General features: G+C 43.5%; 1 protein-coding gene across 2 annotated transcripts; it reads right to left on the minus strand.

The window, feature by feature from the left end:
• Positions 1–681: 681 nt before the first annotated feature.
• On the minus strand, positions 682–23,871 carry RFWD3 (ring finger and WD repeat domain 3). 2 transcript variants are annotated; one of them, XM_049805809.1, is made up of 13 exons: positions 23,782–23,871; positions 21,080–21,464; positions 19,479–19,711; positions 17,589–17,689; positions 17,293–17,490; positions 15,006–15,097; positions 12,727–12,841; positions 7,343–7,571; positions 6,028–6,178; positions 3,631–3,807; positions 2,798–3,012; positions 2,319–2,536; positions 682–1,715 (listed from the first exon to the last, which is right to left on the minus strand). In XM_049805809.1, the coding sequence occupies exons 2-13, from the start codon at positions 21,460–21,462 to the stop codon at positions 1,572–1,574; spliced, it is 2,256 nt and encodes a 751-aa protein (XP_049661766.1). In that variant the 5' UTR covers positions 21,463–21,464; positions 23,782–23,871; the 3' UTR covers positions 682–1,571. The 2 variants fall into 2 exon arrangements, with proteins under 2 accessions (XP_049661766.1, XP_049661764.1); XM_049805807.1 differs by having other exon boundaries at positions 1,605–2,536.
• Between the last annotated feature and the right edge of the window lie 435 nt (positions 23,872–24,306).

The following is a 24,306-nucleotide window of genomic DNA, read 5'->3' on the forward strand; positions in this document are numbered from 1 at the left end:
TTCACAAGAGATGCAATGTATATCACTGAGATATTTTTAAAGTACAGCAGCACCAGTTATATTTGATAACTATAAATGCTTTATTTTTACAGTATATAAAAATATAGGAACAAAATTCTATACAGAAAAATATAAAGTTAAGCAGAGATCTTCTCAATCTCATTTTTAAGAGGGAAGACAAACAGGATCATATTGTGCAAGCCCAAGACTTCAGAAAATAAAATTGTTCTGGCAGTTTAAGTTGTGGCCCACTCAATCCAAACAGGACAGATGCTGCTTACCACAGGCTGAGGCAGAGGTGTGCCAAGGGATACATTTCCAGCATATGGAACTGGTCTTACAGCTTCCAGCATCCTTGCAAGTTTGCTTTCGTTAAACATTATCTGACCTGGAGATAAAAGTTCTCCCGCTCCTCAGTGTATTTATGGTAAGGGTGCTAAGAGCCCACTGTACTTGGCCAGCACATATCCCCTGACCTGTGATCCCATGCAATGGGCTCAGATTTACATAAACCAGCAGGTCTGCAGCACACCTGCAATCAAATACAACTGGAAGCTGTCTATGACCAGCCGGTGAGCTGGCAACTATGATTTAAGGAAGGCAAAAGGTCAGTGAAAGCAAGCTGATGAAATCCCTGAGTTTCCACCAGTTCCTCAAAGCAGGGGGGGGGGGGGGAAGGGGGGAGGGGGACGGACGACAACTAAAAAAAAATCAGCCAGCATTCTTTTCCAAGGTACTGTCCGTTTCAGTACATTGCTGTCTTTAAGGAAGGACAACATGCAGATCAGCAGCCAACAGTAGAAGAATCATCTCCTCTTTACCTGTACTTCTCTAGTTTCATTTTCCACAACCAAACTGTCCAAGTTTGCTTGCGGATGAAGCAGTGAAGAAAAAGGGAGGGAAACGGGGGCAGATAATTAAGGCGTTACAGTGTAAATTATATGCTCGTGGAAAAAAACGCAAAAGAAAAAGGATCTCTCTAGATTTTCCAAGCCTGTTCTCTCCATGGCCAACAAAACAGGGTCTCTCCTCTGCCAACTGACCCTAGTCCTTCAAAAGAACATGGGAATATGCTCCCTAAAGCAGTGACCTTGCTTTTACACTGAGTGTCAGCCATGCTAGCGAGGTGCCAATATTGCCACCTTTTCATCACCCAGTAATCACTGCAGGACTCCACAAGAAAGTGCAGTGGGAGTCTCAGGTCTTCAAGTTCCTCTTATTTTGTTGATTCATAGAATTGATTTGCAACTCCCCGTGCTGTATTCACACTGGAAAAAAGTACAGCAACACATGCTGGAGACAGTCCAAGAGTTATTGCTGTGCTGAGGCAGCTTGCGGAGTTTGACTGAAGAAAATTAACTAGAGAAGTAACGGCAGACCTAAGAAGATGGAGGAAGAAGGGAATTGCTCTAGGCACCACCACATCCTGCCTACTGCCAGAAAGATGCTGTAGTGGTTCCTGTCTCCTGTAAGTGGCACTTGCAGGGCAGCAGTCTGGGAGTGAGCGGTTGAGTAGGGTTAATCAGCAGCATATCTGGAAAGCCTCTCTGTGGCAGGCATGGGGACCACTCTCACTGCCACTTGTAGATCTTCACTGTCTTCTCAGTCAGAGTAGCCAGGAGGTGGGTTTGGTTCATTTCCAAGGGGCAGATATCCAGCACAGGCAGGTCAGCCTGCAGCTTCTGCAGCAAGGAGCCACTGCCAGCATCCCATAGCTGTGGGACAGACAAGCAAGGTCAAAGACTGCAGGATTCTCCCTTCCCATCCAAAACAAAGCTTCCTCTCTCTAGAGAAAACTTTCCTCAAGTTACGGTCTTTCACAGACTCACAGCACGGTGTCACCCGGACTGCCTTCTCCTCTGACCCTGACTCATGAGCTCTCATGCAGCCTGTTGTCCATCCTCTGCCCCTGAGCTGCTTTTTCACATACGGGCCAACCCTTCTCCTTGTCATTCCTAAGGAGCCTGCGTCCTTCCCTCACAGCACTTACACATTAACTGTCCCACCAAGATTGTTACGCCACTTACAGCGCCCAGTTGTGCCAGTATACACCCAACTGCATTCCTCTGGTGGACAACAGGGACTTGCTGCCTACATTCTTTCCAATGGATGTCGACCACAGGCCTTGGCTAACACTGAGTGTCCCACGCTAACAGAAAGTTACACCTGCTCTAGCAAGTACAACAGACCAACCTGCACAGGGTAATGTCTGTGACAAAACAATTTCCACCAAAACACACTGATGCAGTGACTGATAAGACTTCTCTCTTAAGAATTGCAATAAAACCCTCCATCACACTGAAAGGAATGAGAGATACCAGGGCAGAATTAGATGCCTCATCACCAGCACACACAAAGACACTGCCATCCTCCTCCGGGCTCTGGAAAATGGCATTCTTGGTCAGCAACTTGCAGGTGGGCCCAGCACTGAAAGTCTGAACTGGGTTAGAAGAATACACCACATCTTCAGAGGCCTCTGTCAGTGGGCTGCAAGTCAGTTCCATCATCACACAACGCACACATGGGTTATTTTTACCTGCATGGCAGAAATAAAAAAGGTAACCTTTGGAAAATTTAATTGCAGGAAATTTTTAACTATAGGAATACAAGCAACACCACCCTGCAGCTGCCTCCTTTTGCCCTTGCCCAATTCTTATCTATGTGCAGATGCTCATTGCTCTGGCTAGGGCAGGTACTACATTTCTGCCGTGCCCTCGGCACCAAAGTTACTGTCGAACTCAAACAGCAAGCCAGAGAGGCAATGAAAAGCACGTTGCAGATGCACACCATTACATACTAGGCCTGTATGTCGCAAGGCAGTGCCGTGTGCTGATCTCTGTTTGAATATCGATGCATCCTCCAGGTTCCAGTGGCAGGTGATGAGGCCGGTAGGAGTTGCCATCTTTCTGTTCCCAAAAGCAGGCTCCTTCCAAGGTCCCAGCTAATATTCCACCATAAGGCAGTGACGCTGAGGCCAACCGGGGCAGATAGGACAGCGATACCATGGGGCACCTGAAAGTATGATTGGCAGCAGTCAGTGCTGCCAGCTGCAGTCGTGCTGGCATTCTGCCTCATTGCTTCAGAGCTCCAGTCTCTCCAAACATGTTGCAAAGAAAGGGCCTAAGCAGGCTACAAAACAGTCCTTCAAGCAAGGAACCCCAATGGGTTTGTCAAGAATAAATGAAAATCAACTTAACTACTGAGCCTTATGTTTTAAAGGGGCATCAGACAGCACACATCAGATGTGTAAATCAGCATTTGATTCCCTGAGTAGAAGAGATGGAAGTACCAGCATCTCACACCTTTTCGTAATTTGTTCTTTCCAAATTAAATACTAAACCCAGCTCCAAAACAAAGTCAGTTCCCCTGCTTAGGTTGCACTGGTGGGTCCAGTTCTGACTACTGTCTGCCTTAAAAAGACACAGGTGCCAAGCACTCGTACTAAGTTATACACATACCATGCAACCTTATGAGAGACTTCTCGCATCTGTGGTAAATTTGAATTTTTTTACAAAACAGTCACATAAAAATTTAAACTATTGCAATTGCTGTGTGATTTATGGAAGAAGCTATGTTTAGCATAATGTATATTAGTGAAGTTGAGAGGAATGAAAAATTCTTATGCCATACCTGGACTTCTGAGGGACTAGCTCCTGGACGTGAGAGTTCGTGTCTCTCAAATCATATATCATGATAGAGCCATTGACCAATCCAGCATAGATGTAGTTTGTATCATCGAGACACCAGCAGCAGCTCCAGACAGGACGGCCAGCATTGTATGTCTGCACCACAGTATTTGTTGCCAAGCTGCAGAAGAAAAGCGAAGTGTTGGCTTGTTGCACAAGCATCTACTGATAAGAAAATAGCATAATTAAGGTAAGAAAATCTAGCTTTTTAAAGTCTTTAGATAGAAGCATCTCTCTTTAGACTGAATTCTGAATTAATTCCTCCTTTACTCCAGACATGAATCTGGAAAATCTAGACAGAGTAATCACTTGAATGTTGTCAAGTGATTTATAATTCTTCCGGACCAATGCTTCTTTTTCCAGATTGATCTTTGGAGACTGGGAAAGGAAATCTCAGAGCAGGGTCTCAGCTGCCTTAATGGAAAGAGAAAGCTAAGTTACTTTTCTGGAAACAATTAGGAGAAGTGAATCCAGTATAATCCCGTAATATTGCATATTCCTGAGATCACAGGGCTCATCTCTTCAGATTACATCTCCTGTTAATTATGTCCCTCTTTTTACATGAGAGAAACAGTGCTTATGCTTCAAAAGAATCCAGTTTAGGCAAGAGCGAGACAGTGAGTGGGGTAGAGTTAAAAGCACATTTATAGTGTTAATTCTTTAGACACTCAATTTGTGGAAGAAAGAAGAGGGGAGTACACAAAGGGGCGCAACCCAGAAGAGCAGATGAAGTTGGTGTCAGATTAGAACGTATTTGCAAAGGGCAGTGTTGTTGACATAGGCTCAGCACATTGAGAATAGTGGGAGACAGAAGACAGCACATATCAAAGTAACCCTGATATCCTTCACAACACATGGGTTCCTCCCTTGGGAAGGTGATTATGCTCAGAACTCCAAAGTAGTAAGCAATTGCTCCCAGGTAAGTATAAGGGGAACAACCACAAAGACAAACCTGACTGGGGAGACAGGGAATTTGATATCAGAACAGTGACTAGCTTAAAACAACAGGGAAAAAAACAAAAAAAACTAAAGTCATGGTGCTATTTTAAACACTTGCAAGCCAGAACAGGAGACTTAATGACATCTTGGATAATTCCTTTTGGTAGGATGACTCTGAAATCAGAGGGAAGACAGACAACTAAAGAGGGACTTTTCTTTCAGAGAGAGCCTGAAAGCAGCATGAAGATGCTGCTGAAGCAAGCACCTAACTCCAAGGCATTGTGGGATCAAGTACAAAGGCAAGAGGATCACAAGTTCCAATGCAGCCAACCAGGCAGCGAGAGGCAGATATAGGAGTCAAGTGTCTGAGCAGATACCGCGATGAGAAGCCACTCTCCAGATTAAACCATGAAAAGAGTATCAACCTCATTGGTTAGAAGTCTGGTATGCTGACTTTAGCATCAGAGACAGTTTTGTTTACTTTTAACTAGTCTAGCAAACATTTCAACATGGTAACAGGAAAGCCACATTCTTGACATTTTTGTTGCAGGATGAAGGTCTCTTCATTGCTTCACTCATGGGAAAGAATTGGGACTAATCAGTCATAACAGACATATCCTGCCTCATCCTATACTGATAGACAGATGTGGGCAAGGCGTTAATATAACTCAATAAGACTCAATCAGCCAATAAAGTTCTGAAGCAGCTTAAGATTGAAGAGCATCAGAGCAGCAAGAGAACATGCTCATAGGCTGTAAATTCTAACAGACTCAGACACATTTTTCTCAGCCCCTGCATAATTAGTCTCCAACCTGCTACTTTAAGCCTCTGCTAGCTCTAGAGAACCTCTGTTCCTCTAGCATGTGCACAACAATGCTGTCTACGCATTTCATATCCCAGATGAATTCCATGCTCTGCAAGAAGTTTAAAATCAGAGAAGCCAACATTAGTGCAGGGAAGAAAGCACCCGACTTAAACACCCCTTGTTTCTGTTTTAGGCCATACAAGTTCCCATGCTTCACATTTCCTTGCAGTAACAGAAAACCAAGTGGACGGTAAATTTCCCATCTATACATTATGCTACATTTCTTCTCAACACAACTTGGCCGATCCACGCTGAATTACTTCTTTTCCACCGAGTTCTCCACAGGAAAAATATCACAGACAAGTAACTCCCTAACACCTCCACCTAAAAGATCCAAAAGCATGAACAAGTCTTTCCCTCTGTTAGTTCCCAAATGCAGGAAGAATATGCAGACCTGATGGTATCTTGGCAACATCTTTTGGTAAGCAGAATAGCAAGCGCTGGAAGACATTTCTAGAGACAGAACAAAATCCAATCCATTCTCTTGCACATAGCAACACTCCTCTGGGACAGGCTGCTCCCCCCAGCAGGGCTCACCTGGTAAGTTTGAGAGTATTGTCCAGAGCAGCAGAGAGCAGCAAGCCATCTGCTCGGCTGCCGAAAGCCAGTCCCCGAATCTGTTTACTATGGATGGGGATGTACTGACTGCTCTTCAGGTTGGCCACGCTCATCATCTTAACACCACAACCTGTGACAGAAGAAGGATAAAGCAGGTTACTGCAAAGCAGCACATGTGTAGAACTAGCAATTCTATGCCAGAACTACAATGTCTGTACTGAAGCCTGTGGTGGGATGAACACGTAGAATTTATTTGCTGTTCTGGTTAAAAACTGCCACAAATGGCAACAGAGCTAAATCTTAAGGATCCCAGCCAGCAAGAGCAAACTCAGTATCAGCGTTACAGTTCTTGTTACAAGAGCCTGCTGCTCTTTTGCCATTTTTGCCTAGATAAAAACACACACACAGTAGGATTACATGGCTATTTAAGAGAACAAGTGTCACTGCAAAGAATGGCTACAGGTGAACTTAACCTGTGTCCTACAGGAGCCACCACAAAGCCTCCATTCAGAGATTCATCCCCTGGCTCCAAAAGCCAGAAAAATAAAGGTCAGTTGAACGCAGAAAATGATTTTGTTATGCCTAGATAAGGCGTATTAATCTCCAAACCATTAACCAAATAAATTAAGTTTCATCATTCAGAAAGCATTGAAGTACTTTGCAAATAAACTCTCTCAAACTCCTAATGCTACATCTATTTCATCGAAAAAGCAAGCTGGCACTGGTCCAGATGTCAGGTCACTTGCCCCTGGCTGTAACAGTGAGACAAAAACCAGGGCTGCTCATGACTTCTTGGCTTTCTATTTCTTCACTAGGAAACAGTGCTCCTACCAATCATATTAAAAGTTTTTGCTTTTGAGTTTTCTTTTTTTTTTAAAGAGTATTGACAAATCAGCTGCATGTGGATCAATCCACCTACAATTTGGGGAGCAATGTTTCTCACTCAAGCACTGGAAACATCTCTGCAGGCCCTAGCGCACTGACCCCTTGTTGTCTCAAAAGACCCACCTTTGCAAGGAGTACCAGACACACCTTTTACCTTCTTGTGGATATGGCACTTCAGCAGAAGAGCCAGAGACCCTCTGCTAGGATTCTGCTATAGAAGTGACAGGGGAAACAAGCTACCTTGCAAGGCAGGAGTTGCCAATGCAGGGGACAGATGAACTACAGCAAGTCTTAGCAGTATTCCCAGTTTACAAGGCACACGCAAAGGTCAAGCAGAGAAGCAGGTATCAAGTAAAAAACATATTTAACTTTCACCTATGAACCCCCAAATCTTGATTTGCTTAATTACCAGGAATAAAAGTGGACTGTGGAGAAGGCTGTGATACCACAAGACAACTGAGTGAGTCACAGTATGCCATTACTCTGCAGTTCCCAGTCTGAGACACCACAAAAACCTTCTCCAAGTGGTACTTGCGCTGGCTTTGGCTGGAGGGGAGGCTGCCTGGGATGCAGGTACGGGAGCTGCCAGGTTGCTGAGAAGCACTCATATTGTGCTGCGCCACCAGAGTCTTCAGTTCCTGCAGAGAAAAAAAAAAAAAACCCAAACAAAAACCAAAGAGCTTTAATGCATCACTGGCGATGTAACCTTCTGTGATATCTGTTCCCAAAGTTCCAACTGTACTTGCTCTCAGATAAAGAGGGAAAATATGGTCCCGTTTCCACGCTGTTCCTGAAATGCTGTATTTCCAAGTGCACTGACTATGAGAGTGAGCAACAAAAACGTACAAATGCTACACAAATTCTGGCAGAATGGACTCAAAGTCTGCTATTGTATGTATTAGACTCCATGAAAGAGAGGACTCTTGGGCAACGCATAAAAGCCAATAACAATTACTAGCAGATCAATGCTGTTTAGAAGAGAATGAACTGCCAAGTATTACATGCAGCTAAGCCACAAGAGAAAGTCAATTAAAACCATTTTCTAGAACTTCCAGAATACCCCATAAAAAAAAATAAAAGCCCAAGTTTCAACATAAAGGGCGTTGCAGGAAACAAGTCAGTCTATTTAATGAAGATGACCCTATTCTTGTAAACCCCAGGCAGCAAATTCCAGGAACAACACAACTCTCAAGAGCTCCAGCCCTGTTTTCCACCACCTGCCCCCGCCCCTTCCTCCACCTCAACTGATGAATGCTCAAGGATGCTCAGCAGAGATGCAGCCAAGGACAGCTTCCATCAGCAACAAGGTATTCCTAGAATTCCTCTTTCCACAGAGATCATCAGGAGTGAGGTGTGTATGCGAGTAGTGGCACTGGCATATTGCAAGTCAACTAAAAATGCCCCCTAAAAAAAGCATTTTGACCAGCTTGTTGTAATCCAAGGGCAAAACCAGACAGTACAGAACCCCAGGGATATTAGAGGGAGTGTATATACTAAAATTGCTACTTGCTTTCTGTTGTCTGAGCAACATAGATTGTGCTTCAAACACTGTGTAATTTTTAAACAATTAAGGGCCACAAGAGTGATATTATGAATATATCAGCAGATTGCAAGCTAGTTTCAATATTGAACCAGCCACTACCACTTAACTCACATCTAAGCAAAGGCAGCAGTTTTCAAAGAGACAAGATCAAAGATCAAGCTCTACATTAATAGTTTCATCAAGACCTCTAACTTTTGGAAACTGCTCAAGAAGAGAGCAATTCTGATACTTTACAGGTGTCTGATCTGTTTTGCATCAAGCACATTGCAGATTCCCCACGGGAATAAAAACAAAAAAAGTAGGCTGAAGACTCAAGAGGATCCCATTAGAGCAAACAAAGACAAAACAACCCGGGGACAAAGAGGAGGTGTGGGCATTGCCAGGTCACTTACGATGGAAGCTATAGCTTTGGGCTTAGAGTAAGCAGTCAGTGAAAACACAGGTAACTTAGAAGAAAGTGACTTTTAATCAAAAATTTAATAAACTCTTTATTTCTAAAAGGCAGGATGATATCACCACCACTGAGGATCAGAAGAGATTAAAATTACTTGTTGCTCTGGGGAGTTTACAAAACTCTCCTTGTCACCTGCACTCAACATTCAACTTTTACAGAAGTTACTAAAAAGGAAATCAGGCAATTAAAACCACAAGGGCCATTAGTACAATGTTTACATTTAAACACAATGGACAAACCCAGCAAAATCAGGAAGTCTTACTGGAGGCACATTACCAAGGTGATTAAAAATGTTGCACCACAGAACAAATTCCACTAATTGTGTTCAAAAGAACACTCTTTCAGTAATGTAAGCCTAAACCTTCCTTTAAGATGTTTTGCACAGTTTTCCTGATGCCTGGTGTTAAATAAGGGCCTTAAGGGCATGCTTGCCTCTCTGCACATGCTATGACTGCCTCCTAGATTTCACCTTGCCATTGCAGTGATGAATGAACACAGTCACACAGGTTGGGGAAAGAAGAGGATATACAGCAGAAGTCTTCCTGAGGATTAAACATGAGAAGTAGAAGCAGGAGAGCACAACGAATAGGAAAGGAAACCCACGAGCTATAACAAATTCAGAAGTTTTCTTTTGAGTATTAGGTTACAGTCTTAATAGCTGATAGGAGGCTTTAAAGACAAAGGCAGTTACTGGATGACTGTCACTCTCTGGCAGTGCTCCCACAGAGCTCTTACAGAAGCCATGCCTGCTATCTTGCACTACACAGCCCCAGCCTTGCATTTAATAGAGATAAACACATGGCTGTACAACCTCAAACTGCGGTCCAGGACTACAGGCATTCCACCTTCCACCTCCCTTTGGTTCAGGTTCCAATTCAGTCAAAGAGACACAGAGCATTTTCAAGTGGCTTCACTATAAGTAAAGAGCTGAATGAAATAGCAGCTTTTACTTTTAGATTTCCCCCAGACATAAACTGGAGCTGAACACAAAGATGAAAGATATTTATGCAATAAAATCATTAGCCTAAAATTTTTCTAAAGGTGTTAGGTTCACAAATTTTTATTGATATTTTGCCATCCAATTCTTTTTGGATGCTCTGAAAATCCTACTTTAAAAAACCTCTGCCAATACATCGAGCAATATAAACTGACCTCTGCAAGGCTCACAGTTACACTTGCTGTCTTCTCCACAGCAGCATGCAATATCCTGTCATTTCCCTGCCAGTCCTCCTTTTACTGCTCTATACACAGAGCTACTGTTTCCCACTTGCAAAAATGAATCTCCTATCCCAGTTGATCAGTGGCATTAATGCCAGAAGCCAGAGATAGTTTGCTTATCATTAGCTAACTTGTACTGAAAATTTTGGCAGATTCAGGAGGAGTACTGCAGTAGCTCACATCTGATTCCCAAGTTCTTTGTGCTCACAAGGGAAAAACTTTAGGCAAAAGTAAGGCTTCAGCAGCACTGCTTCCAAAATGCAAGTCTGAACCTGCCATGCAGCGTGCAGCATATAGCTCAGCACAGCACACACTGCAGGTTTACATATAGAAACACCATTGAGAGCTTTCTTCCAGGGTTTTAGTTAACTACCTACCCTCTCTCCCCTCAACTTCAATTCCTTTCCTCATGTATTTTCACATAGCTAAAGACTTGAAAAACATCCATTTTCTAGCCTCAATCACCTTCAATACTTCAATACCAAAAGTACAATGGACAAGACTGTTAATGGACAAGAGCAGGGAAAAATGCACACAAACCTAAAAAAGGTCATAACTAGTGACATGACTGCTGATGAGGCACAGCCCTCAAGCACATTAGAGACAAAAAAGGGGTCACACAATGACTTGCAGGGAACCATTTGCTTTCCATAAGACTTCAGACACCAAGGTTTGTGTGCAACCAATTAACATCATAACTACTCCAATAAAGTTCTGTGCAACTGAACTTTGCCATACCAAATGTCCCTCTGATTACATGGACATTTCACACACTTCTTTTGTAATCCCACAGCACTTTGTTTTCTATATTGACTTATAGCTTTGTATGCTAGTTAAACATGTTTTCTTTTGCCATCAGTAACATTGCTTGCTGAAAGGACTGGGGCAACAGACTCAAGATGCAACAAGTCAAATTCAGATTAGATGTTAGGAAAAAAAAATTTCTCAGTGAGGATGGTCAAACAATGGGATGTCCAGAGAGGATGTGTGATCTGCTTGCATAAACTCAACACCTGGCGTGACAGCACCCTGAGCAACCCAACCCAACCGTGAAGTTACCCAACTAGGATTGGGCTAGAAACCTCCAGGGGTCCCTTCCAACCTATCAATTCCATGCAAGTAGCTGCTTTACTAGATGACCTCTTGTAAGACAAGGAAAACTCCTTAGGCATATGCTCAAAATATAATCAAACAACTTAAGAGACTTACTCCAGGCTTCCGGCTGATTTTCTGCTCCCCAGCAAATTGTTTTACTCTCCGTTTATTCATAGTATAAACAAGCACCTCGAAACTGCTTCCAGCATTCTCATTAACCACCACAGGACAGTGATGAATGCAGTATAAATACTCAAACAGAGCTTAAAGAACACAGGGTACTTAATCTTTATAACACACGACTTCAATTCAGTTAGACTGGATACTCTATCATTTAACACCAAAAGAATTGCAGGAGGACATTATGGACCTGCAGTTTTATCTTATTCACATTTTTCTTAAGCCAAAGTTTGAAGTAGACCAATTTTCTTATTAGCTTTGATGAGGACACAGTTCATGCAGGAATTTAGGCAAGCAATTTGAAAAGCCTTATGTCACACAGGAAGACTTCAGCAAAGAGGATGTTGCTTAATGTACAGACATGAATAGCCAAGGCTTTAAAAACTCCAGAAGTAGAGAAAAGCACAAAACTGAGTTAACTAGACAGTGAAAGATTACATGTCATCTATTTCATACAACAAAAACTAGCAAGCTAGCTTTGAAACAGGCTCTTGGAAAACCTAGCGCTGGTGGAACATGCCAGATAATTCAGTTGGAAGCACCAGTGGAGTCCATAATTTATAGGAATCCTGCAAAAGCAACTGTGATTGGTTACAAAATATAGCAGTATTGCATAAGCCAGAAAGGAAGCAGTCATTTATTTTCAGTAATTTGTATTCTAAGAGACAGAGGTGCCTCTTAGCAGCTGTTCAGCCCACGCATACAGCCTACCTTATTGACAGACCAGGTCTCATGGTACCAGAAGATGCTTAAGTAGTATGCTGGACTGACCTTCACAAAAAAATCAGGGCTTTTTTTGTTGTTTTCTTTTGTTTTTGCAAATAGCCATACCTCTTCACAAACTGCTTCTCAAAGGCTCTTGACTAATTAGTGATAATAGGGGCCATTACAGGTTTACTGTAGAGATTTCCAAAGCTTATTTTGATGCAGCTAAGAGAAAGATGAGAATTATTAAGTTTGGTGCTTATTACCAGGCCTTTCCAGGCACCACAAAACCTGAGGAGGAACCTGCAACATCAGCAGCCAAAAAACTCTAATGCTAAGCTGTACTTGCGACTTTGATTAAATCTTAGAAGCACACAACAAAAAGAAAGAAAAAAAAAGTCAGTGTTATGTAGTTCATGTTATGTATGAATATGCCAGCCTGGACCGTTTAGGATACTCCTGGTGATTCACCAGTTGAGTTTATTAAAACTTACTGCTTATTAGAACTGGAATCCTGTCTTCTCTCCTCTAAGGGAACATGCAAAAGACAGGTTGAAGAGAAAGGGAATCCTCTGTGTATTAGTAGCACGAGACTCACCTGAACTTGCTTGCGGAGTTTGCTGCATTCGTCTGTCAAAACCTGCAACTGGAGACGGCTCTGTGCAGATTCCAGCTCTGCCTGTTTCCGCAACTTTTGCTCCTTTTCTAAAGAGCTGGAGGAACAAGAGAAAAGCAACCCTTAAGACTAGGTATTATCTAGGATGCTTCTCTGGGCTGTCAACTCCTATCCTCAGACTTCATCCCAACACAAGTCCTGTTCAGGTAAATTCAAAAGTAACAGAAAATCTGCTACCACACTCATCCAGTACATTCACCTCAAGATGTTCTCAATTATGCAATTGTACTGAATGACTCACTCAAGTATTATTTCACAGAAATAACCGCCTTTCTCCTCACCCTCTCCAAAAGTACTGATTTAGTAGAGTGAAAGAGAAATCATTTTTTCCCTACAGAAACAGTTTAGGAAATTCTATACCATCAATATCCACATAATATACCATGTCAGTAATACAGCAAGTCATAACACAGCAAGATCTTCAAGCTTGTTTCTACTACCAGTAACTAATTTTGTATTTCAGGAAGACATAGCTGTATCAGAAATAGACAGATACAGATAAACTCTGTGCATACCCATATAAAAGCCATACTTGCTACCTCACCTTGAGCCTAAAAGCGCACACATAGATTTAGTGGCAACAGTTTAGATAACACACTTCCATTTCTCTTTCATATGGGCTTTACATATGAAAGAACAGTTAAAGAGGGAGAAGAAATACCAGTATTCCTTAAAATTATCTGTAAATTTGGTCTATAGTGTTGACCACTGCATTCTGCACTTCAAAAGCTGCAATACTCCAGTTATTTCAGTAGTTCATGTGCAGGGAGATTTAGCTTGCCTAAGGTACCTTCTAAATATACAGACCTAGCCTTGCATGTTCACCAAGCACAGAATTCTGTCATTTACCTATAGCTTATTCACATGATTTTTTTTTCTTTGCTGCAGAAGAAACAGGTGAAATGCTGTATTTAACCATTGCAAACACATTCTTTATACAAGTACCCAGAGCCTGAAGACTGGCTTTTCTGAATGTGAAGAATGAAACCCATGATTGTACACCTAATTCAAGGCTATGTGCAAACAATATTGATGCATGCATCAGTGCTCACATTTGTCCTCCACTCGTGGCTGTGTGCCACAAAGCAGCCACTGCCAGCAACTTCACTGGACTGACAGGCAGTCACTGCCGTCTGCCTCCCAACAAAAACAGGAGGCAGAGGAGGTGTAGGGCAAGTGGGAAAGGTCTGCAGCAAGATCCTGAGACACAAGCAGCGGTTAGACAACTACCTCTCCATGAAAGATAACAAGATTTAAACACCCAAATGCCTTCTGTGCTTTTGAAAAAATCTTACTTATTGTTTGTTTTGCAGTGTCAATCCAGTAAAAGAAGCATGACCCTTCTAAAGGTACAGTTCAGACACCATCAGGCAGTGCCAATCTGGACAGAAGAAATATTTTCCCTTCGTGACAGTTACTCCTCAATCATTTCTGATTAGTAATGACCAGGATAGTGAGGTATCTGTTGAAAGACTGCACTGAAAGAACAGCAGTATAGTTAGAGACATGTGAAGACAACCCCAATTAAATTCTATTCACTACAAGATTCAGGAGAACTCAGATATCTTCAGCCTTTTAGTTTCAGAGTAGTATCTGTGACAACATCTTAATGAAAAGAAATTAGTCCCCATTTTCATACCTGCTTTTCTCCTTTTTTTCAATAAAAAGTCTACATTTAAGGTGAAGGGGGAAGTTGAGTCACAGTAATGCTAGCTGACCTCTTGTAAGTAAAGCTACACGAAGAATTTGACAAAGCAAGATGGAAAGTGATTCATGTAAGAGATTACTCTGTCTAATGCATGCAGAAAAGATGGCAGAAAAGGTCAGCTATTCACCTCCCTTGCATTTCTAACTATGCCTCGCTTTTCTCATCTAATGATGAATTACCAATACATGGCTTTTTGGCAACAACCCTGCATGTTCTCCCACAATGACATTTGAGGGTACAGCACAAGACAGCTTTTGCTACTTCAGTGCTGCAAAGCACAGACTCAAGAATTCTGTTCCAAGAGAAAACTCTCTTTCCAGGTAAGACATATGCAACCTAGCAAGGCCATGGTTTAAGCCAGCCATACCATGATAAACCCCAAAGGGGATTGCTTTAGACAATACAGGAAGTTAAAGCAAGAAGTAGAAGCCAGACTGCAGCTTTCAATGGCATGCAGTCAGTGAGGTTGTATCTTTATATAGAAACTTCGTACCTTTTCATGCGTTCCTGTTCACTGGTGTCCAGCGCTTTCAAAGTGCGAGCATACAGGATCACAATGTCAGAACGTTTTGCCTTCTTATTGCACTGAAATAAAAGACAAGTTCAGTTCATCTACAAGAATTTAACTGTCCAAACTATGGATGCCTACAAGTTGGCGTGTATTATTTTGAAAAATCCTTATAGCTTTGAAGGGAGGGGTTGTCTACTTGAAAACAAATCCACAAAAACACAAACATTAACATAGCATGTTTGCAAGTCATTCCCTCATATAGACACCAGAACTCTAATTGGGGCTACAACAACAGTTTAGGTTGTGTACCATATTGCACGTTTAACAATGCATCTCCTTGCTTTCCACTAAATTTACTCTGCTAAGCACCAGTGATACAGCATGGTCAGGTAAGTTCCAGGAACAACAACAACACAAAGTCAAAGAGGGGGGAAAAAGATCTAAAACAAAACACCAGCCCAACCCCTATTTTGAAAAATCAAGACTAGCTGCTTGGCCAACAGACAAGGACATAGGAACCCCTGAGTATACTCCCAACTCTGTTATTTACATACTATATTCCTTTAATCAAATCCTATAGGCCCAAATCCATAAAAGCATTCCAGTGTCTGTATGAAACACTGACATCCCACTGATTTCAGTGATACATGGGGAGTCAGATATTTCAACAATTTTGTGCATTACTAAACGGCTGTGACCATTTAGTACTTTAGAGTCACCTTAAAAACAGATAATGCCTCCCCCGCTGAGTTGGGACTTGGAAGAAATTACGGTATCTGCAAGCTTACTGTTTTGCAAATGTACTTTGTTGATCAGAAAAGAGGCAGTGAATACCCAGATCAAGTAACGTCTGCTGAACATTAAATTACTATGTGCGCTTAAAATGCAGACTTCTCTATTATTTAGTAGCACAAAGATATCATGGGCAACAGTTTCAGATCAGACAACCCCCCTCCCTTTGTAAAGAGCTGCCTTGCAGAGCAGTAAGTGGCTAAGCTTTCCTGGCAACCAGCAGCTGTCAGTGGCAGGATCAGGAGTGGTGCAATTTCACAGTAACTTGCACTCAAGCCACTTAGTATACAGAGCACCACACACAGCAGCTCTGTGCTATTCAGTCAGAGAATGCCCAGTCGCAAAGGACAGCGACTGAAAACGAAGGTAAGATGATTTAGCACCAAGGTTCTCTCCAGAGCAAGTTTTCCCAGGAAATTTTCAGTAATTACATCACTGGAAGAAAAACGGGGAGCAAAGACCCCCTTAAGAGTTGTTAGGGTCCAAGAAGAACGCAGTCACAAAATTCCAAAGAGCAAAGATGCCAGGTACATCTCCAAGAATTCCATCTGGGCCTGCAGTAGCTGAAGAAAAGCTTACACAGACTTGACAGGGATAAGAAAAATAAGGTTTGGGCCTTTGCTGCGGCAACAGTGATTCTTTAGGTTTAATCACAGTGCACATCAACAGGAAGTTGCTTGTTGAGAGCAAGGAATCCTGCACAAAGTCAAGCAAGACTATGGAAGCTCTCAAAATGACAAAGCCAAAGAAATTCTGGGCTTCCAGCCACCGACTCAGAAAGCAGCAGAACTGAATCCTTTTTACAACATACTCATTGACCTGTTTTTTTCTCAACATTCCTTTCTGAAAAGGAATAAGGAATGGAAGCACATCACAGAGAAGTGTAGACCTAATTGAAAGAGATCAATATTACCCATGGAAAGAAAACCAAATAGAACACCTTAAAAAGCAGATCTACCACTTGCAAATGGACATTAAAGGATGCAACTTGTTTCTCAGTTTGCTCTCTGCAAGCTACCTCAACAGCTTGATCTGCTTAAAGGCTGCAAAAGCAGATGCAGTACAAAACAGAATATTAACTGACAGAAAACAGTTCTCAAACAGATTTCTTGTCCAGTAACGTATTCTTTATGCTTAGTTAATTGCTTCTAGGAATCTGTCTGCCATTCCCACACTCCAGGACCACAGAGCAGTGTTCTGAAACCAATTACGGGTTTAGCACTTGAACTCTCAAACTTCTCAGTCTGCTATTCACAAATGCTCTACTAAAGGGAGAAAATCCAAGTCAGACTTCTCCCTTTAAAGCAGTGCTAGTTGTTCCTGGCCTAGTCACATCAAAATAAAGGTGATTTTTGTTATTTCTGACAGCAGGCAAAGGTGGATACTTTATGCAGTTGTAACAGTTCCAGTGATCATGCCTGCAGCAGAAGTTACCCAATAGCAAGTCCTTTCCAGGGCACATAAATGTCCATTTTACCTGGGGGCACTTCCCTGCTTGTCCCTTGAGCCACCTTTCAATGCATGTGTAACCAAATAGGTGTCCACACCGCAATGCTGAGAGACGGTGGTCCCCAGCATTGGTCCACTGCTCAAAGCAGATTGCACAAGTATCCCCTTCCTCCTCATCCAGTGGTGCAACAGGAACTGATGGTTCCAGTTTCTTTAGTGGAGTTCTCTAGGATTAAAAATAAAAAAAACCACACAACTTTTTTTAGACAAATGCAGAACTGACCATATTTAAATCTGCCTCCAAAAGCATTTAGGTCACCTTACCTGCTTTTGCTGGACTTCAGCCTCTTCATCTTCATGACCTCCATGTTCTGTAGAAGCTTGAGACGAAGCTTGAGACAGCTCTGCTTGGACCTGAGTGGAAACTAAAGAAAGCATTGCTTAGATGAACTGCTACATAATGGGGAAAAACAAGTTCTCCTTGGCTTGATCTGAAATCATCAGGGCATAAGGCAAGCAGTGCAACAATGGCACAGGTTATGTACAAAGCTTCAGATCAGTGTCCTGGATACTGAAGGTCAGGCAGTCTGCGTGTAAGCCCTTCTATTCATCAACAGCAGTGCTGAAGAACTTTGTGTTTTCTTTTATAAAAAGGAGCAGAATTTCAGTGAAAAAGGAGAGGTCTTTTAAAGAAATCAATTGTTGTCAGGATTTTTCTGACTTGCTGGAAACAAATATATCTGCGTACAGGTCTATAGTTAGGCTGATGTAAGGATAGAACCCTGCATCATTACGCCCACAGAAAGACAGACACCAATAAGAAGTAGTTATTTTGCCAAGGGATCTAAGCATGCATATTTCATGTGCCAAGAAAGCATTTACCGTATGCTATCTGTCCATTCACCCTGACTTAAGCAGTTTTCCAGCTGGTAGTTATCTGAACTATCAATTCTGCTGGGCCATATGTTTTTGTGGTGGGCCTCTGTTAGCCCTTCTGTTGAAGCATGGGCACACAGAAACACTACATTTGGATTACCACCACTAGCATACTAAAAAAGAAGCAGAAATAGCTGTCTCCCCCCACCTCCTGACAAAACAAAAGAGTTGTTAGGCACATTTAGCATTCAAGGCAGACACTCTCAATCCAGTAGAGAGGTATCACCTAACCCTGGCTAATGCCAATAAAGTTTTCAGCCCTTATGGTTCTGGGCTGAACAGGAACCAGTGGCTTATATAAGCCAAAAGCAAAGGGAATTCCAGAAAACCCTACGGAGAGCATATGTTCACACAGTATTAGACAGCACTTAACAGCTTGAGTTCCTGTCACATGTGAGACTAGCTCAGAGCAAGTCGAATGAATCTGTTCAAAAAACACCTCATAGATGTACCCTCAAAAAAAGGTGTCAAGGTAGACTGGCCAATCAAAAACAAAACTAAGGGCAGAGAGTGAAGCATAAGGACATTCCTTAGAGACTGAATAAAAAAAAACCAAAACCAAAAAAAAAACCCAAAACCCCCACCCTTGTTCTCATATTCTCTGGGCATCAATAACCTTGACTAGCATTTGTCACTCTTACATAAACTGCATATGTTCATCATAAACAATGTCACTGAAGTGCGTGGCAGCCTGTGAACATGAGTTTGGATAAAGGACTGTGAGCCAGAAAAAGCCGAGGAAAGAAAGAGACAAACAAAAAGTCCACTGTCCTAAGTACTTCTGCCTCCTCAGCTAAGTGTCACCAGAAGTTACAGAAATGAAAAATTTAAACTGAAGCAGACTGAAATCGCAAATCATTAAAAAATACTGAATCAGATCCTTCTCTGAAAACTGAAAGCACTGCTGATCTCCAGAGATGTGACTTGATGTCTTCAATAATGCTCCTTCATAATATATAACAGCAGAAGTGCACTAAGTACTAATCTCTAAGCTTGAAGTTATTCCTAACATTTCCAGGACTACTTATAAGCAGCAGCCTGCAAATAGCAAAAAGACTGCATTTAACATTATGGTAGCAATCACCCATTGCTGCTACTGCCCTTAGGAATGGCTTGCCAGAAAGCCTTGCAGTAGCAACCTGCTCCCGTCAGCTGTGGCCATAATGATCTCTTAGCACCATCTGTTGTGAAGCTCGAAAGGATTTCCCCCACTGAGTTTTGAAACAGGAAAATGAGTTTCTGAAATCAGTCTCTACACAGCTCAAATATAGCACAAACCTGAGCTAGCTGCTGGAAGTGTCTCCTGTGCTGATGGTAACAGGGGTGCTGCAGCCTCCACTGTGTCCTCCTCCTCAGCAGAAGTGCTGCTGTCAGAGTCACTCAGTTCTATTGTTTCATCTGAGCTGTGTTCCTGGTTGTCCCTTGCAATATGCGAGGACTCCAGACGTGGAACTGGTCTTGTAGCTGGCTGTTGGGTCCTGCTGAGTTGAAAGTAACTGTCCAATGCTGACCTGAGTCCAGAAAAGCAAGAAATAAAAGCCAGTTATTTCAGATAAGGTAAAGCCTCAGCATGTTTCTCCATGCTTGTTTGTGGTAAAATTCCAAAGCTCTGACTCCAATAGGAAGGTATCAAAGTTATCAGGACACAGTTCGTCTAGTAGAGGGGCAATCCCATACAATTGCCTGCTTTATGAACAATCAGTGATATCCTACAGCAACCATTCATTTTGCTCAGCTCAAAGAAAATCTCCCTCTCCTTACAACAATGATATTGTCTTCTTTTGGTGGGAGGGGGAGGGGTGGGGTTGGAAAGAAAAGCGAAGACATAAGTATCATTCACTAACAGCCTAAGGAACTCCTAACCTGTACTTACAGTCCTAACTCAGATATGGTTCACAAAGCTACTGGTAATACTAGACACACAAGGCCTGTATCAGAGTCTCATTCCATTGACTACTTTGCACCTAGTCTTTCTACTTTCTCTCTTCTTTTCTACTGGAACTTCATCCCTGGCTAGAAACATCCTCCCCTCTCCCCGCATCAGTTCGGCTATCTTCTCAATTACCCTTCAGATTCAAAAGAGAAGTATGTCAGGTTGCCTTCTAGCCCCGAGAATTCCAGTGACCTTCACACATAATCCAAGGGCAGATAGTACAGCTACAATTAATCATCTGGGAGGAGAAGAGTTCTTGGTCTCACTGAATTTAAAGGCAATGCTCCAGTTAATTATAATTTCACCCTTGGCATTTACAAAAGCTACAAAGATGAGGCAACAAACAAACCAGAAATAGGGATTGCTTTCTGGCTGGAGAGCATCACCCTTTAAACTCATCGCAAATGGTGTAAAACATAGAATTTTTACTTTCTTTGCCTGGAGGTAACAAAAAACTCCTACAGAAAAATATTAGTTTGCATGTTTGTGAAAGTTTCTGCAGCAATTGTCACCAGAAAACCTAATCAGGCAATCCCAAATCAAAGGTGAAATGCAAAACAGAGCACAAGCTCCACTGAGCTAAATGCTGGCTGGAACTGCCGAGAGTCAACACTGCTGCAGGGAGCACCAACAGGAATCTGGCAGAGTGGAGGGAACAGTGCAAGCAGCTCTGCAAGCAAGGTGGAAAGCATAGAAGAGCTCAGAAGTCAACACCACCACTACCAAGATAAGAAATGGACCAATTAATTTAACAAGAGCAAAGATCCTGCCAGAAGAGGTCAGAGAGCACCGTGCCATTATTGAGCTTAAAAGGTATGTGAGCTGCCCAGAATTCAGCCACAACCTGGACTGAGCTGGGTTCTATAAGCCAGGAAGCAAGGCAGTTTCAAAACAATACCAGACTTCATGAGAGCACAGTTTAGATCCAAGTTCATTGCTGCTTTACCTGGCACTGATTGTCCTCTGGGAACCACCAATTCTCTGTTGCCTGCGAGCTCTCCTCACTCGCGGATGCTGCGTGACATGCGGCATGTGAAATGGCCGATATGGATCAAGTGCCCCTTGTAGCCTTTGCAGTCCATTGAGAGCTGCAGCAGGACCCAACTGCGGGTCAGGCTCAGCAACTGCTTCCCTTGTTGTACCAGCGTTTGGTATGACAACAGCATCATCAGCAGGAAGAACTGTAACGCTGCCTTCTCCTTCCTCGAGCACTGGAGCACGGGACAACAGTGCTGTGTGACCAGAAAGCTCTGTGGGAAGCGTCCTGAGGTTCTCTACAGAGTAACCAGCCACTGGTTGGAGATCAACTTCCATCTCTTCTTGAGCCATTTCTGAAAAGAGTTGAAGAAAACAACTAGTATTTGCAAGCATCCGCCCTATTTCTAGCCTGACAGTGGCAAGAATCAGGGACAGCAGTCAGTGATTACAAAAGCCTCGAAAGAAAATTTGTCCTTTCGCGGCACAGCTAAACTATCTAAAGTTGATACACATACGTGAGCTGGCATAGCAGGCAGCACCCTCCCAGAGTCCTGGACTCAAAGTCTTTGGCTCAACAGCAGCTAGCACCAAAGGCACATCACAAAATCAACTTAAGTCAGCCTTTGGATGAATATGGTAAGTTAAAGATTTCTTGCTGGCATCATTTACTTGCCAGTAAATTCATGTGGATCTTGGAGAACAGTTTGGAAATATTCTAGAGATTCTCTGTGGCGAGTAGCATTGCACAAACACCCACAAATACATCCAGAAACAAGCTCTACAATGCAGTCCTTTGTCTGTGACATTGCTCTAAGGAGGTGGGTTTATTTTCAAGTTTCTTTGAATAAAATTCCATTATGATAACAGACCACAGTGACCCTTATCCACAGCTCACTTAACAGGCCTTTCAGGTACTTTATATTCACCAACACCACATAAACCCAGAAAGTGTATCACAGCAGAACCCACCACAGACGTTATGGGTAGCAAGTTACCTACAGCATCAGCATTCACGGATTCATATTCAGCCTGAGACTAAATAAACACACAATTTGCAGTAAAACCTCACATATATTATTTAACAATGGCTGCCCTGCAAACAACTTCAGGACAAAGATTTCAGGTTACCTCCTAAATAGAAATACTACCTTGGGTTTTGAAGAAAACCAGAGACAACAGTCTGTGCATTGCTAATTATTATGCAGCTGTCAGCCACCTAATTAGAGCACTTTAGTCACCCTGTTCTACAGGCAGTCTTACAACATAAAAAAGTTCAAGATTATTTCATTAATTGAATAAATAGGCACACCAAGAAAAAAAAAAGTCCTGTTTTGGAGGGTGTGTGTGAATTAAATTCTGCGAGCTGCCAAAGGTCATTCACATTCTCAAAAAATCCTTAGGCAATCATAAACGTGAAAGGCCTTGGCAATTGTAGACCTTTAGCATTACTTAAGAGCCCAAAGCACACACCAAAACTTATTAGGCTAGGTGCTGTGCAGAACAAAGGCTGCTTTTAGTACAAAAAAATAACTAGAAAACGTATACAAGACTGGCTAGAGGGGGGATGTACTAATGCTCAAATATTTTTATAGATCTTTTAAGAAATTCTAACTTACAAATCATGTTATAATTCTTATCCTAATTAGCGATTCAGCCTAAGTTAGGCCAAAAATAGATGTTAAATGCCACTTCCCACCAGAACAGTCATACAGTCAAGATACAATAATATTCAGTGATCCAAGTACTGCTTCTCCAGCACTAAACTCACATTCATAATAAAATTGCCACCTATAAGCATGACAGAGCCTTTATCTTCCCCATCACCTAACTGTGAGACTTAAAAATACTGCCTACATTCACCACTGTGGGTTAAATAACCCTGCATATTTCTTAATTTAAAAAAAAAAAAAGAAAAAGACATTAATACTGGCACCTTGGAGTCTCCCTGAAAGGGGCAAAGGCCAGTGCTTCTGCAACACAGCCCAGTCGATGGAGGAGCCCGCAGACAGAAAATCCCTGTAAACAAGCATCCTAGGCGCAGCTGAGAAAAATCGGAGTGCTTTGAAAAAGCAGAATCTGAGCAACAGCTCAGCAGGCAGCTTCACAGAAGGCTCCTCACTACTAACCACAAGGCTGAACGCTTAAGCACAAGCTTGCCCTTACAGAAGGCCTCCTCCTCCTCGCCACGCAGCACCTGGTGCTGCTCACACAAACCCAGGCCCCACTCTATATCTCCAGCAGTTATAATGCTGCAGCTGCTTTAACGTAAAGTTCACCAAAAAAAGCCCGAACACCACCCAAAATTAAGCACATGCTCCACAAGCACGGGTTTATTTCTGGCTTTTTACAGCGCTCGCTTGTTTTAACTAAGAACCAGTCACGTAAACGGCGCGGGAGGGGGAAGATTTCTCCTCTAGCAGTCGCAGGCACCCCAAGCACTCGGGACGCCATCCCCGACCTCCCCACAGGCGCCTCGCAGCCCCTCAGGCCGGGGCCCGCCATCACCCAGGCCTCCCGCCCGGCCCCGGAGAAGCCAGGCCACGGCAGGACGCCGCGCTCCTCCCCGGCGGCCGGCCGCGGAGGCCCAGCCGCACCCGCGGTGCTCGGAGGAGGCCGGGCCTGGCCCGGGGTCCCGTCCCAGAGGCCCGATCCCCGGCACCCACCGCTCACCTGCCGCCAGCCCCAACGGCCCCGCTCGAGCTCGGCGCCGCCCCGCCCCCGCCACCCTACTGGCCGGCCGCGACCTTTGCGCCCGCTTCTATTGGGTGAGCCGGAGCCAGGTCCGCCTTCTCATTGGCCAGCCGCTCTGTCCGTCTGTCCGACGAACGGGAGGGTGACGGGACGAGGGGAGGGGAGACAGACCCTGCTCTGATTGGCCGGAGAGCCTCAGGGAGGGCCCGGCTGATTGGTCGCAGGGGGCGGGGCAAGCGCGGGGGAGCGAGTTTCCATTGGGGACGAAAAGAGCGGGAGCTCGAGCGGATTCAAACAGGGGTCGAGGTGGGCGGAGCGTTGCCATGGCGGCGGGGCCGGCCGTGCCCGGAGAGAGCCGTGAGGGAGCCGGGCCCCAGCGCTGCGGCGGGGCTGAGGAGAAGCCGGCCGTTTCGCGTCCTTCTGGTCCCCCGGCTGCCGTGGTTCTCTGCCGGCCTCCCCTTGAGTCCCCGGGGGTGCAGAGCCTGTAGCAGGGCGTCCTCGCCT

The sequence above is a fragment of the Accipiter gentilis genome, chromosome 7 (assembly GCF_929443795.1).
Source record: "Accipiter gentilis chromosome 7, bAccGen1.1, whole genome shotgun sequence".
Classification (NCBI taxonomy): domain Eukaryota; kingdom Metazoa; phylum Chordata; class Aves; order Accipitriformes; family Accipitridae; genus Astur; species Astur gentilis.

What these genes read in the sequence shown, in the direction of transcription:
- RFWD3 (XM_049805807.1), bottom strand. Translation starts at nt 21,462, where the DNA reads ATGGCTCAAGAAGAGATGGAAGTTGATCTCCAACCAGTGGCTGGTTAC. An exon ending in CAGAGGACAATCAGTGCCAG is followed by an intron (nt 19,712 to 21,079) that starts GTAAAGCAGCAA and finishes TTCTGGACTCAG; the next exon opens with GTCAGCATTGGACAGTTACT. An exon ending in CTAGTCCCTCAGAAGTCCAG is followed by an intron (nt 3,013 to 3,630) that starts GTATGGCATAAG and finishes TCATACTTTCAG; the next exon opens with GTGCCCCATGGTATCGCTGT.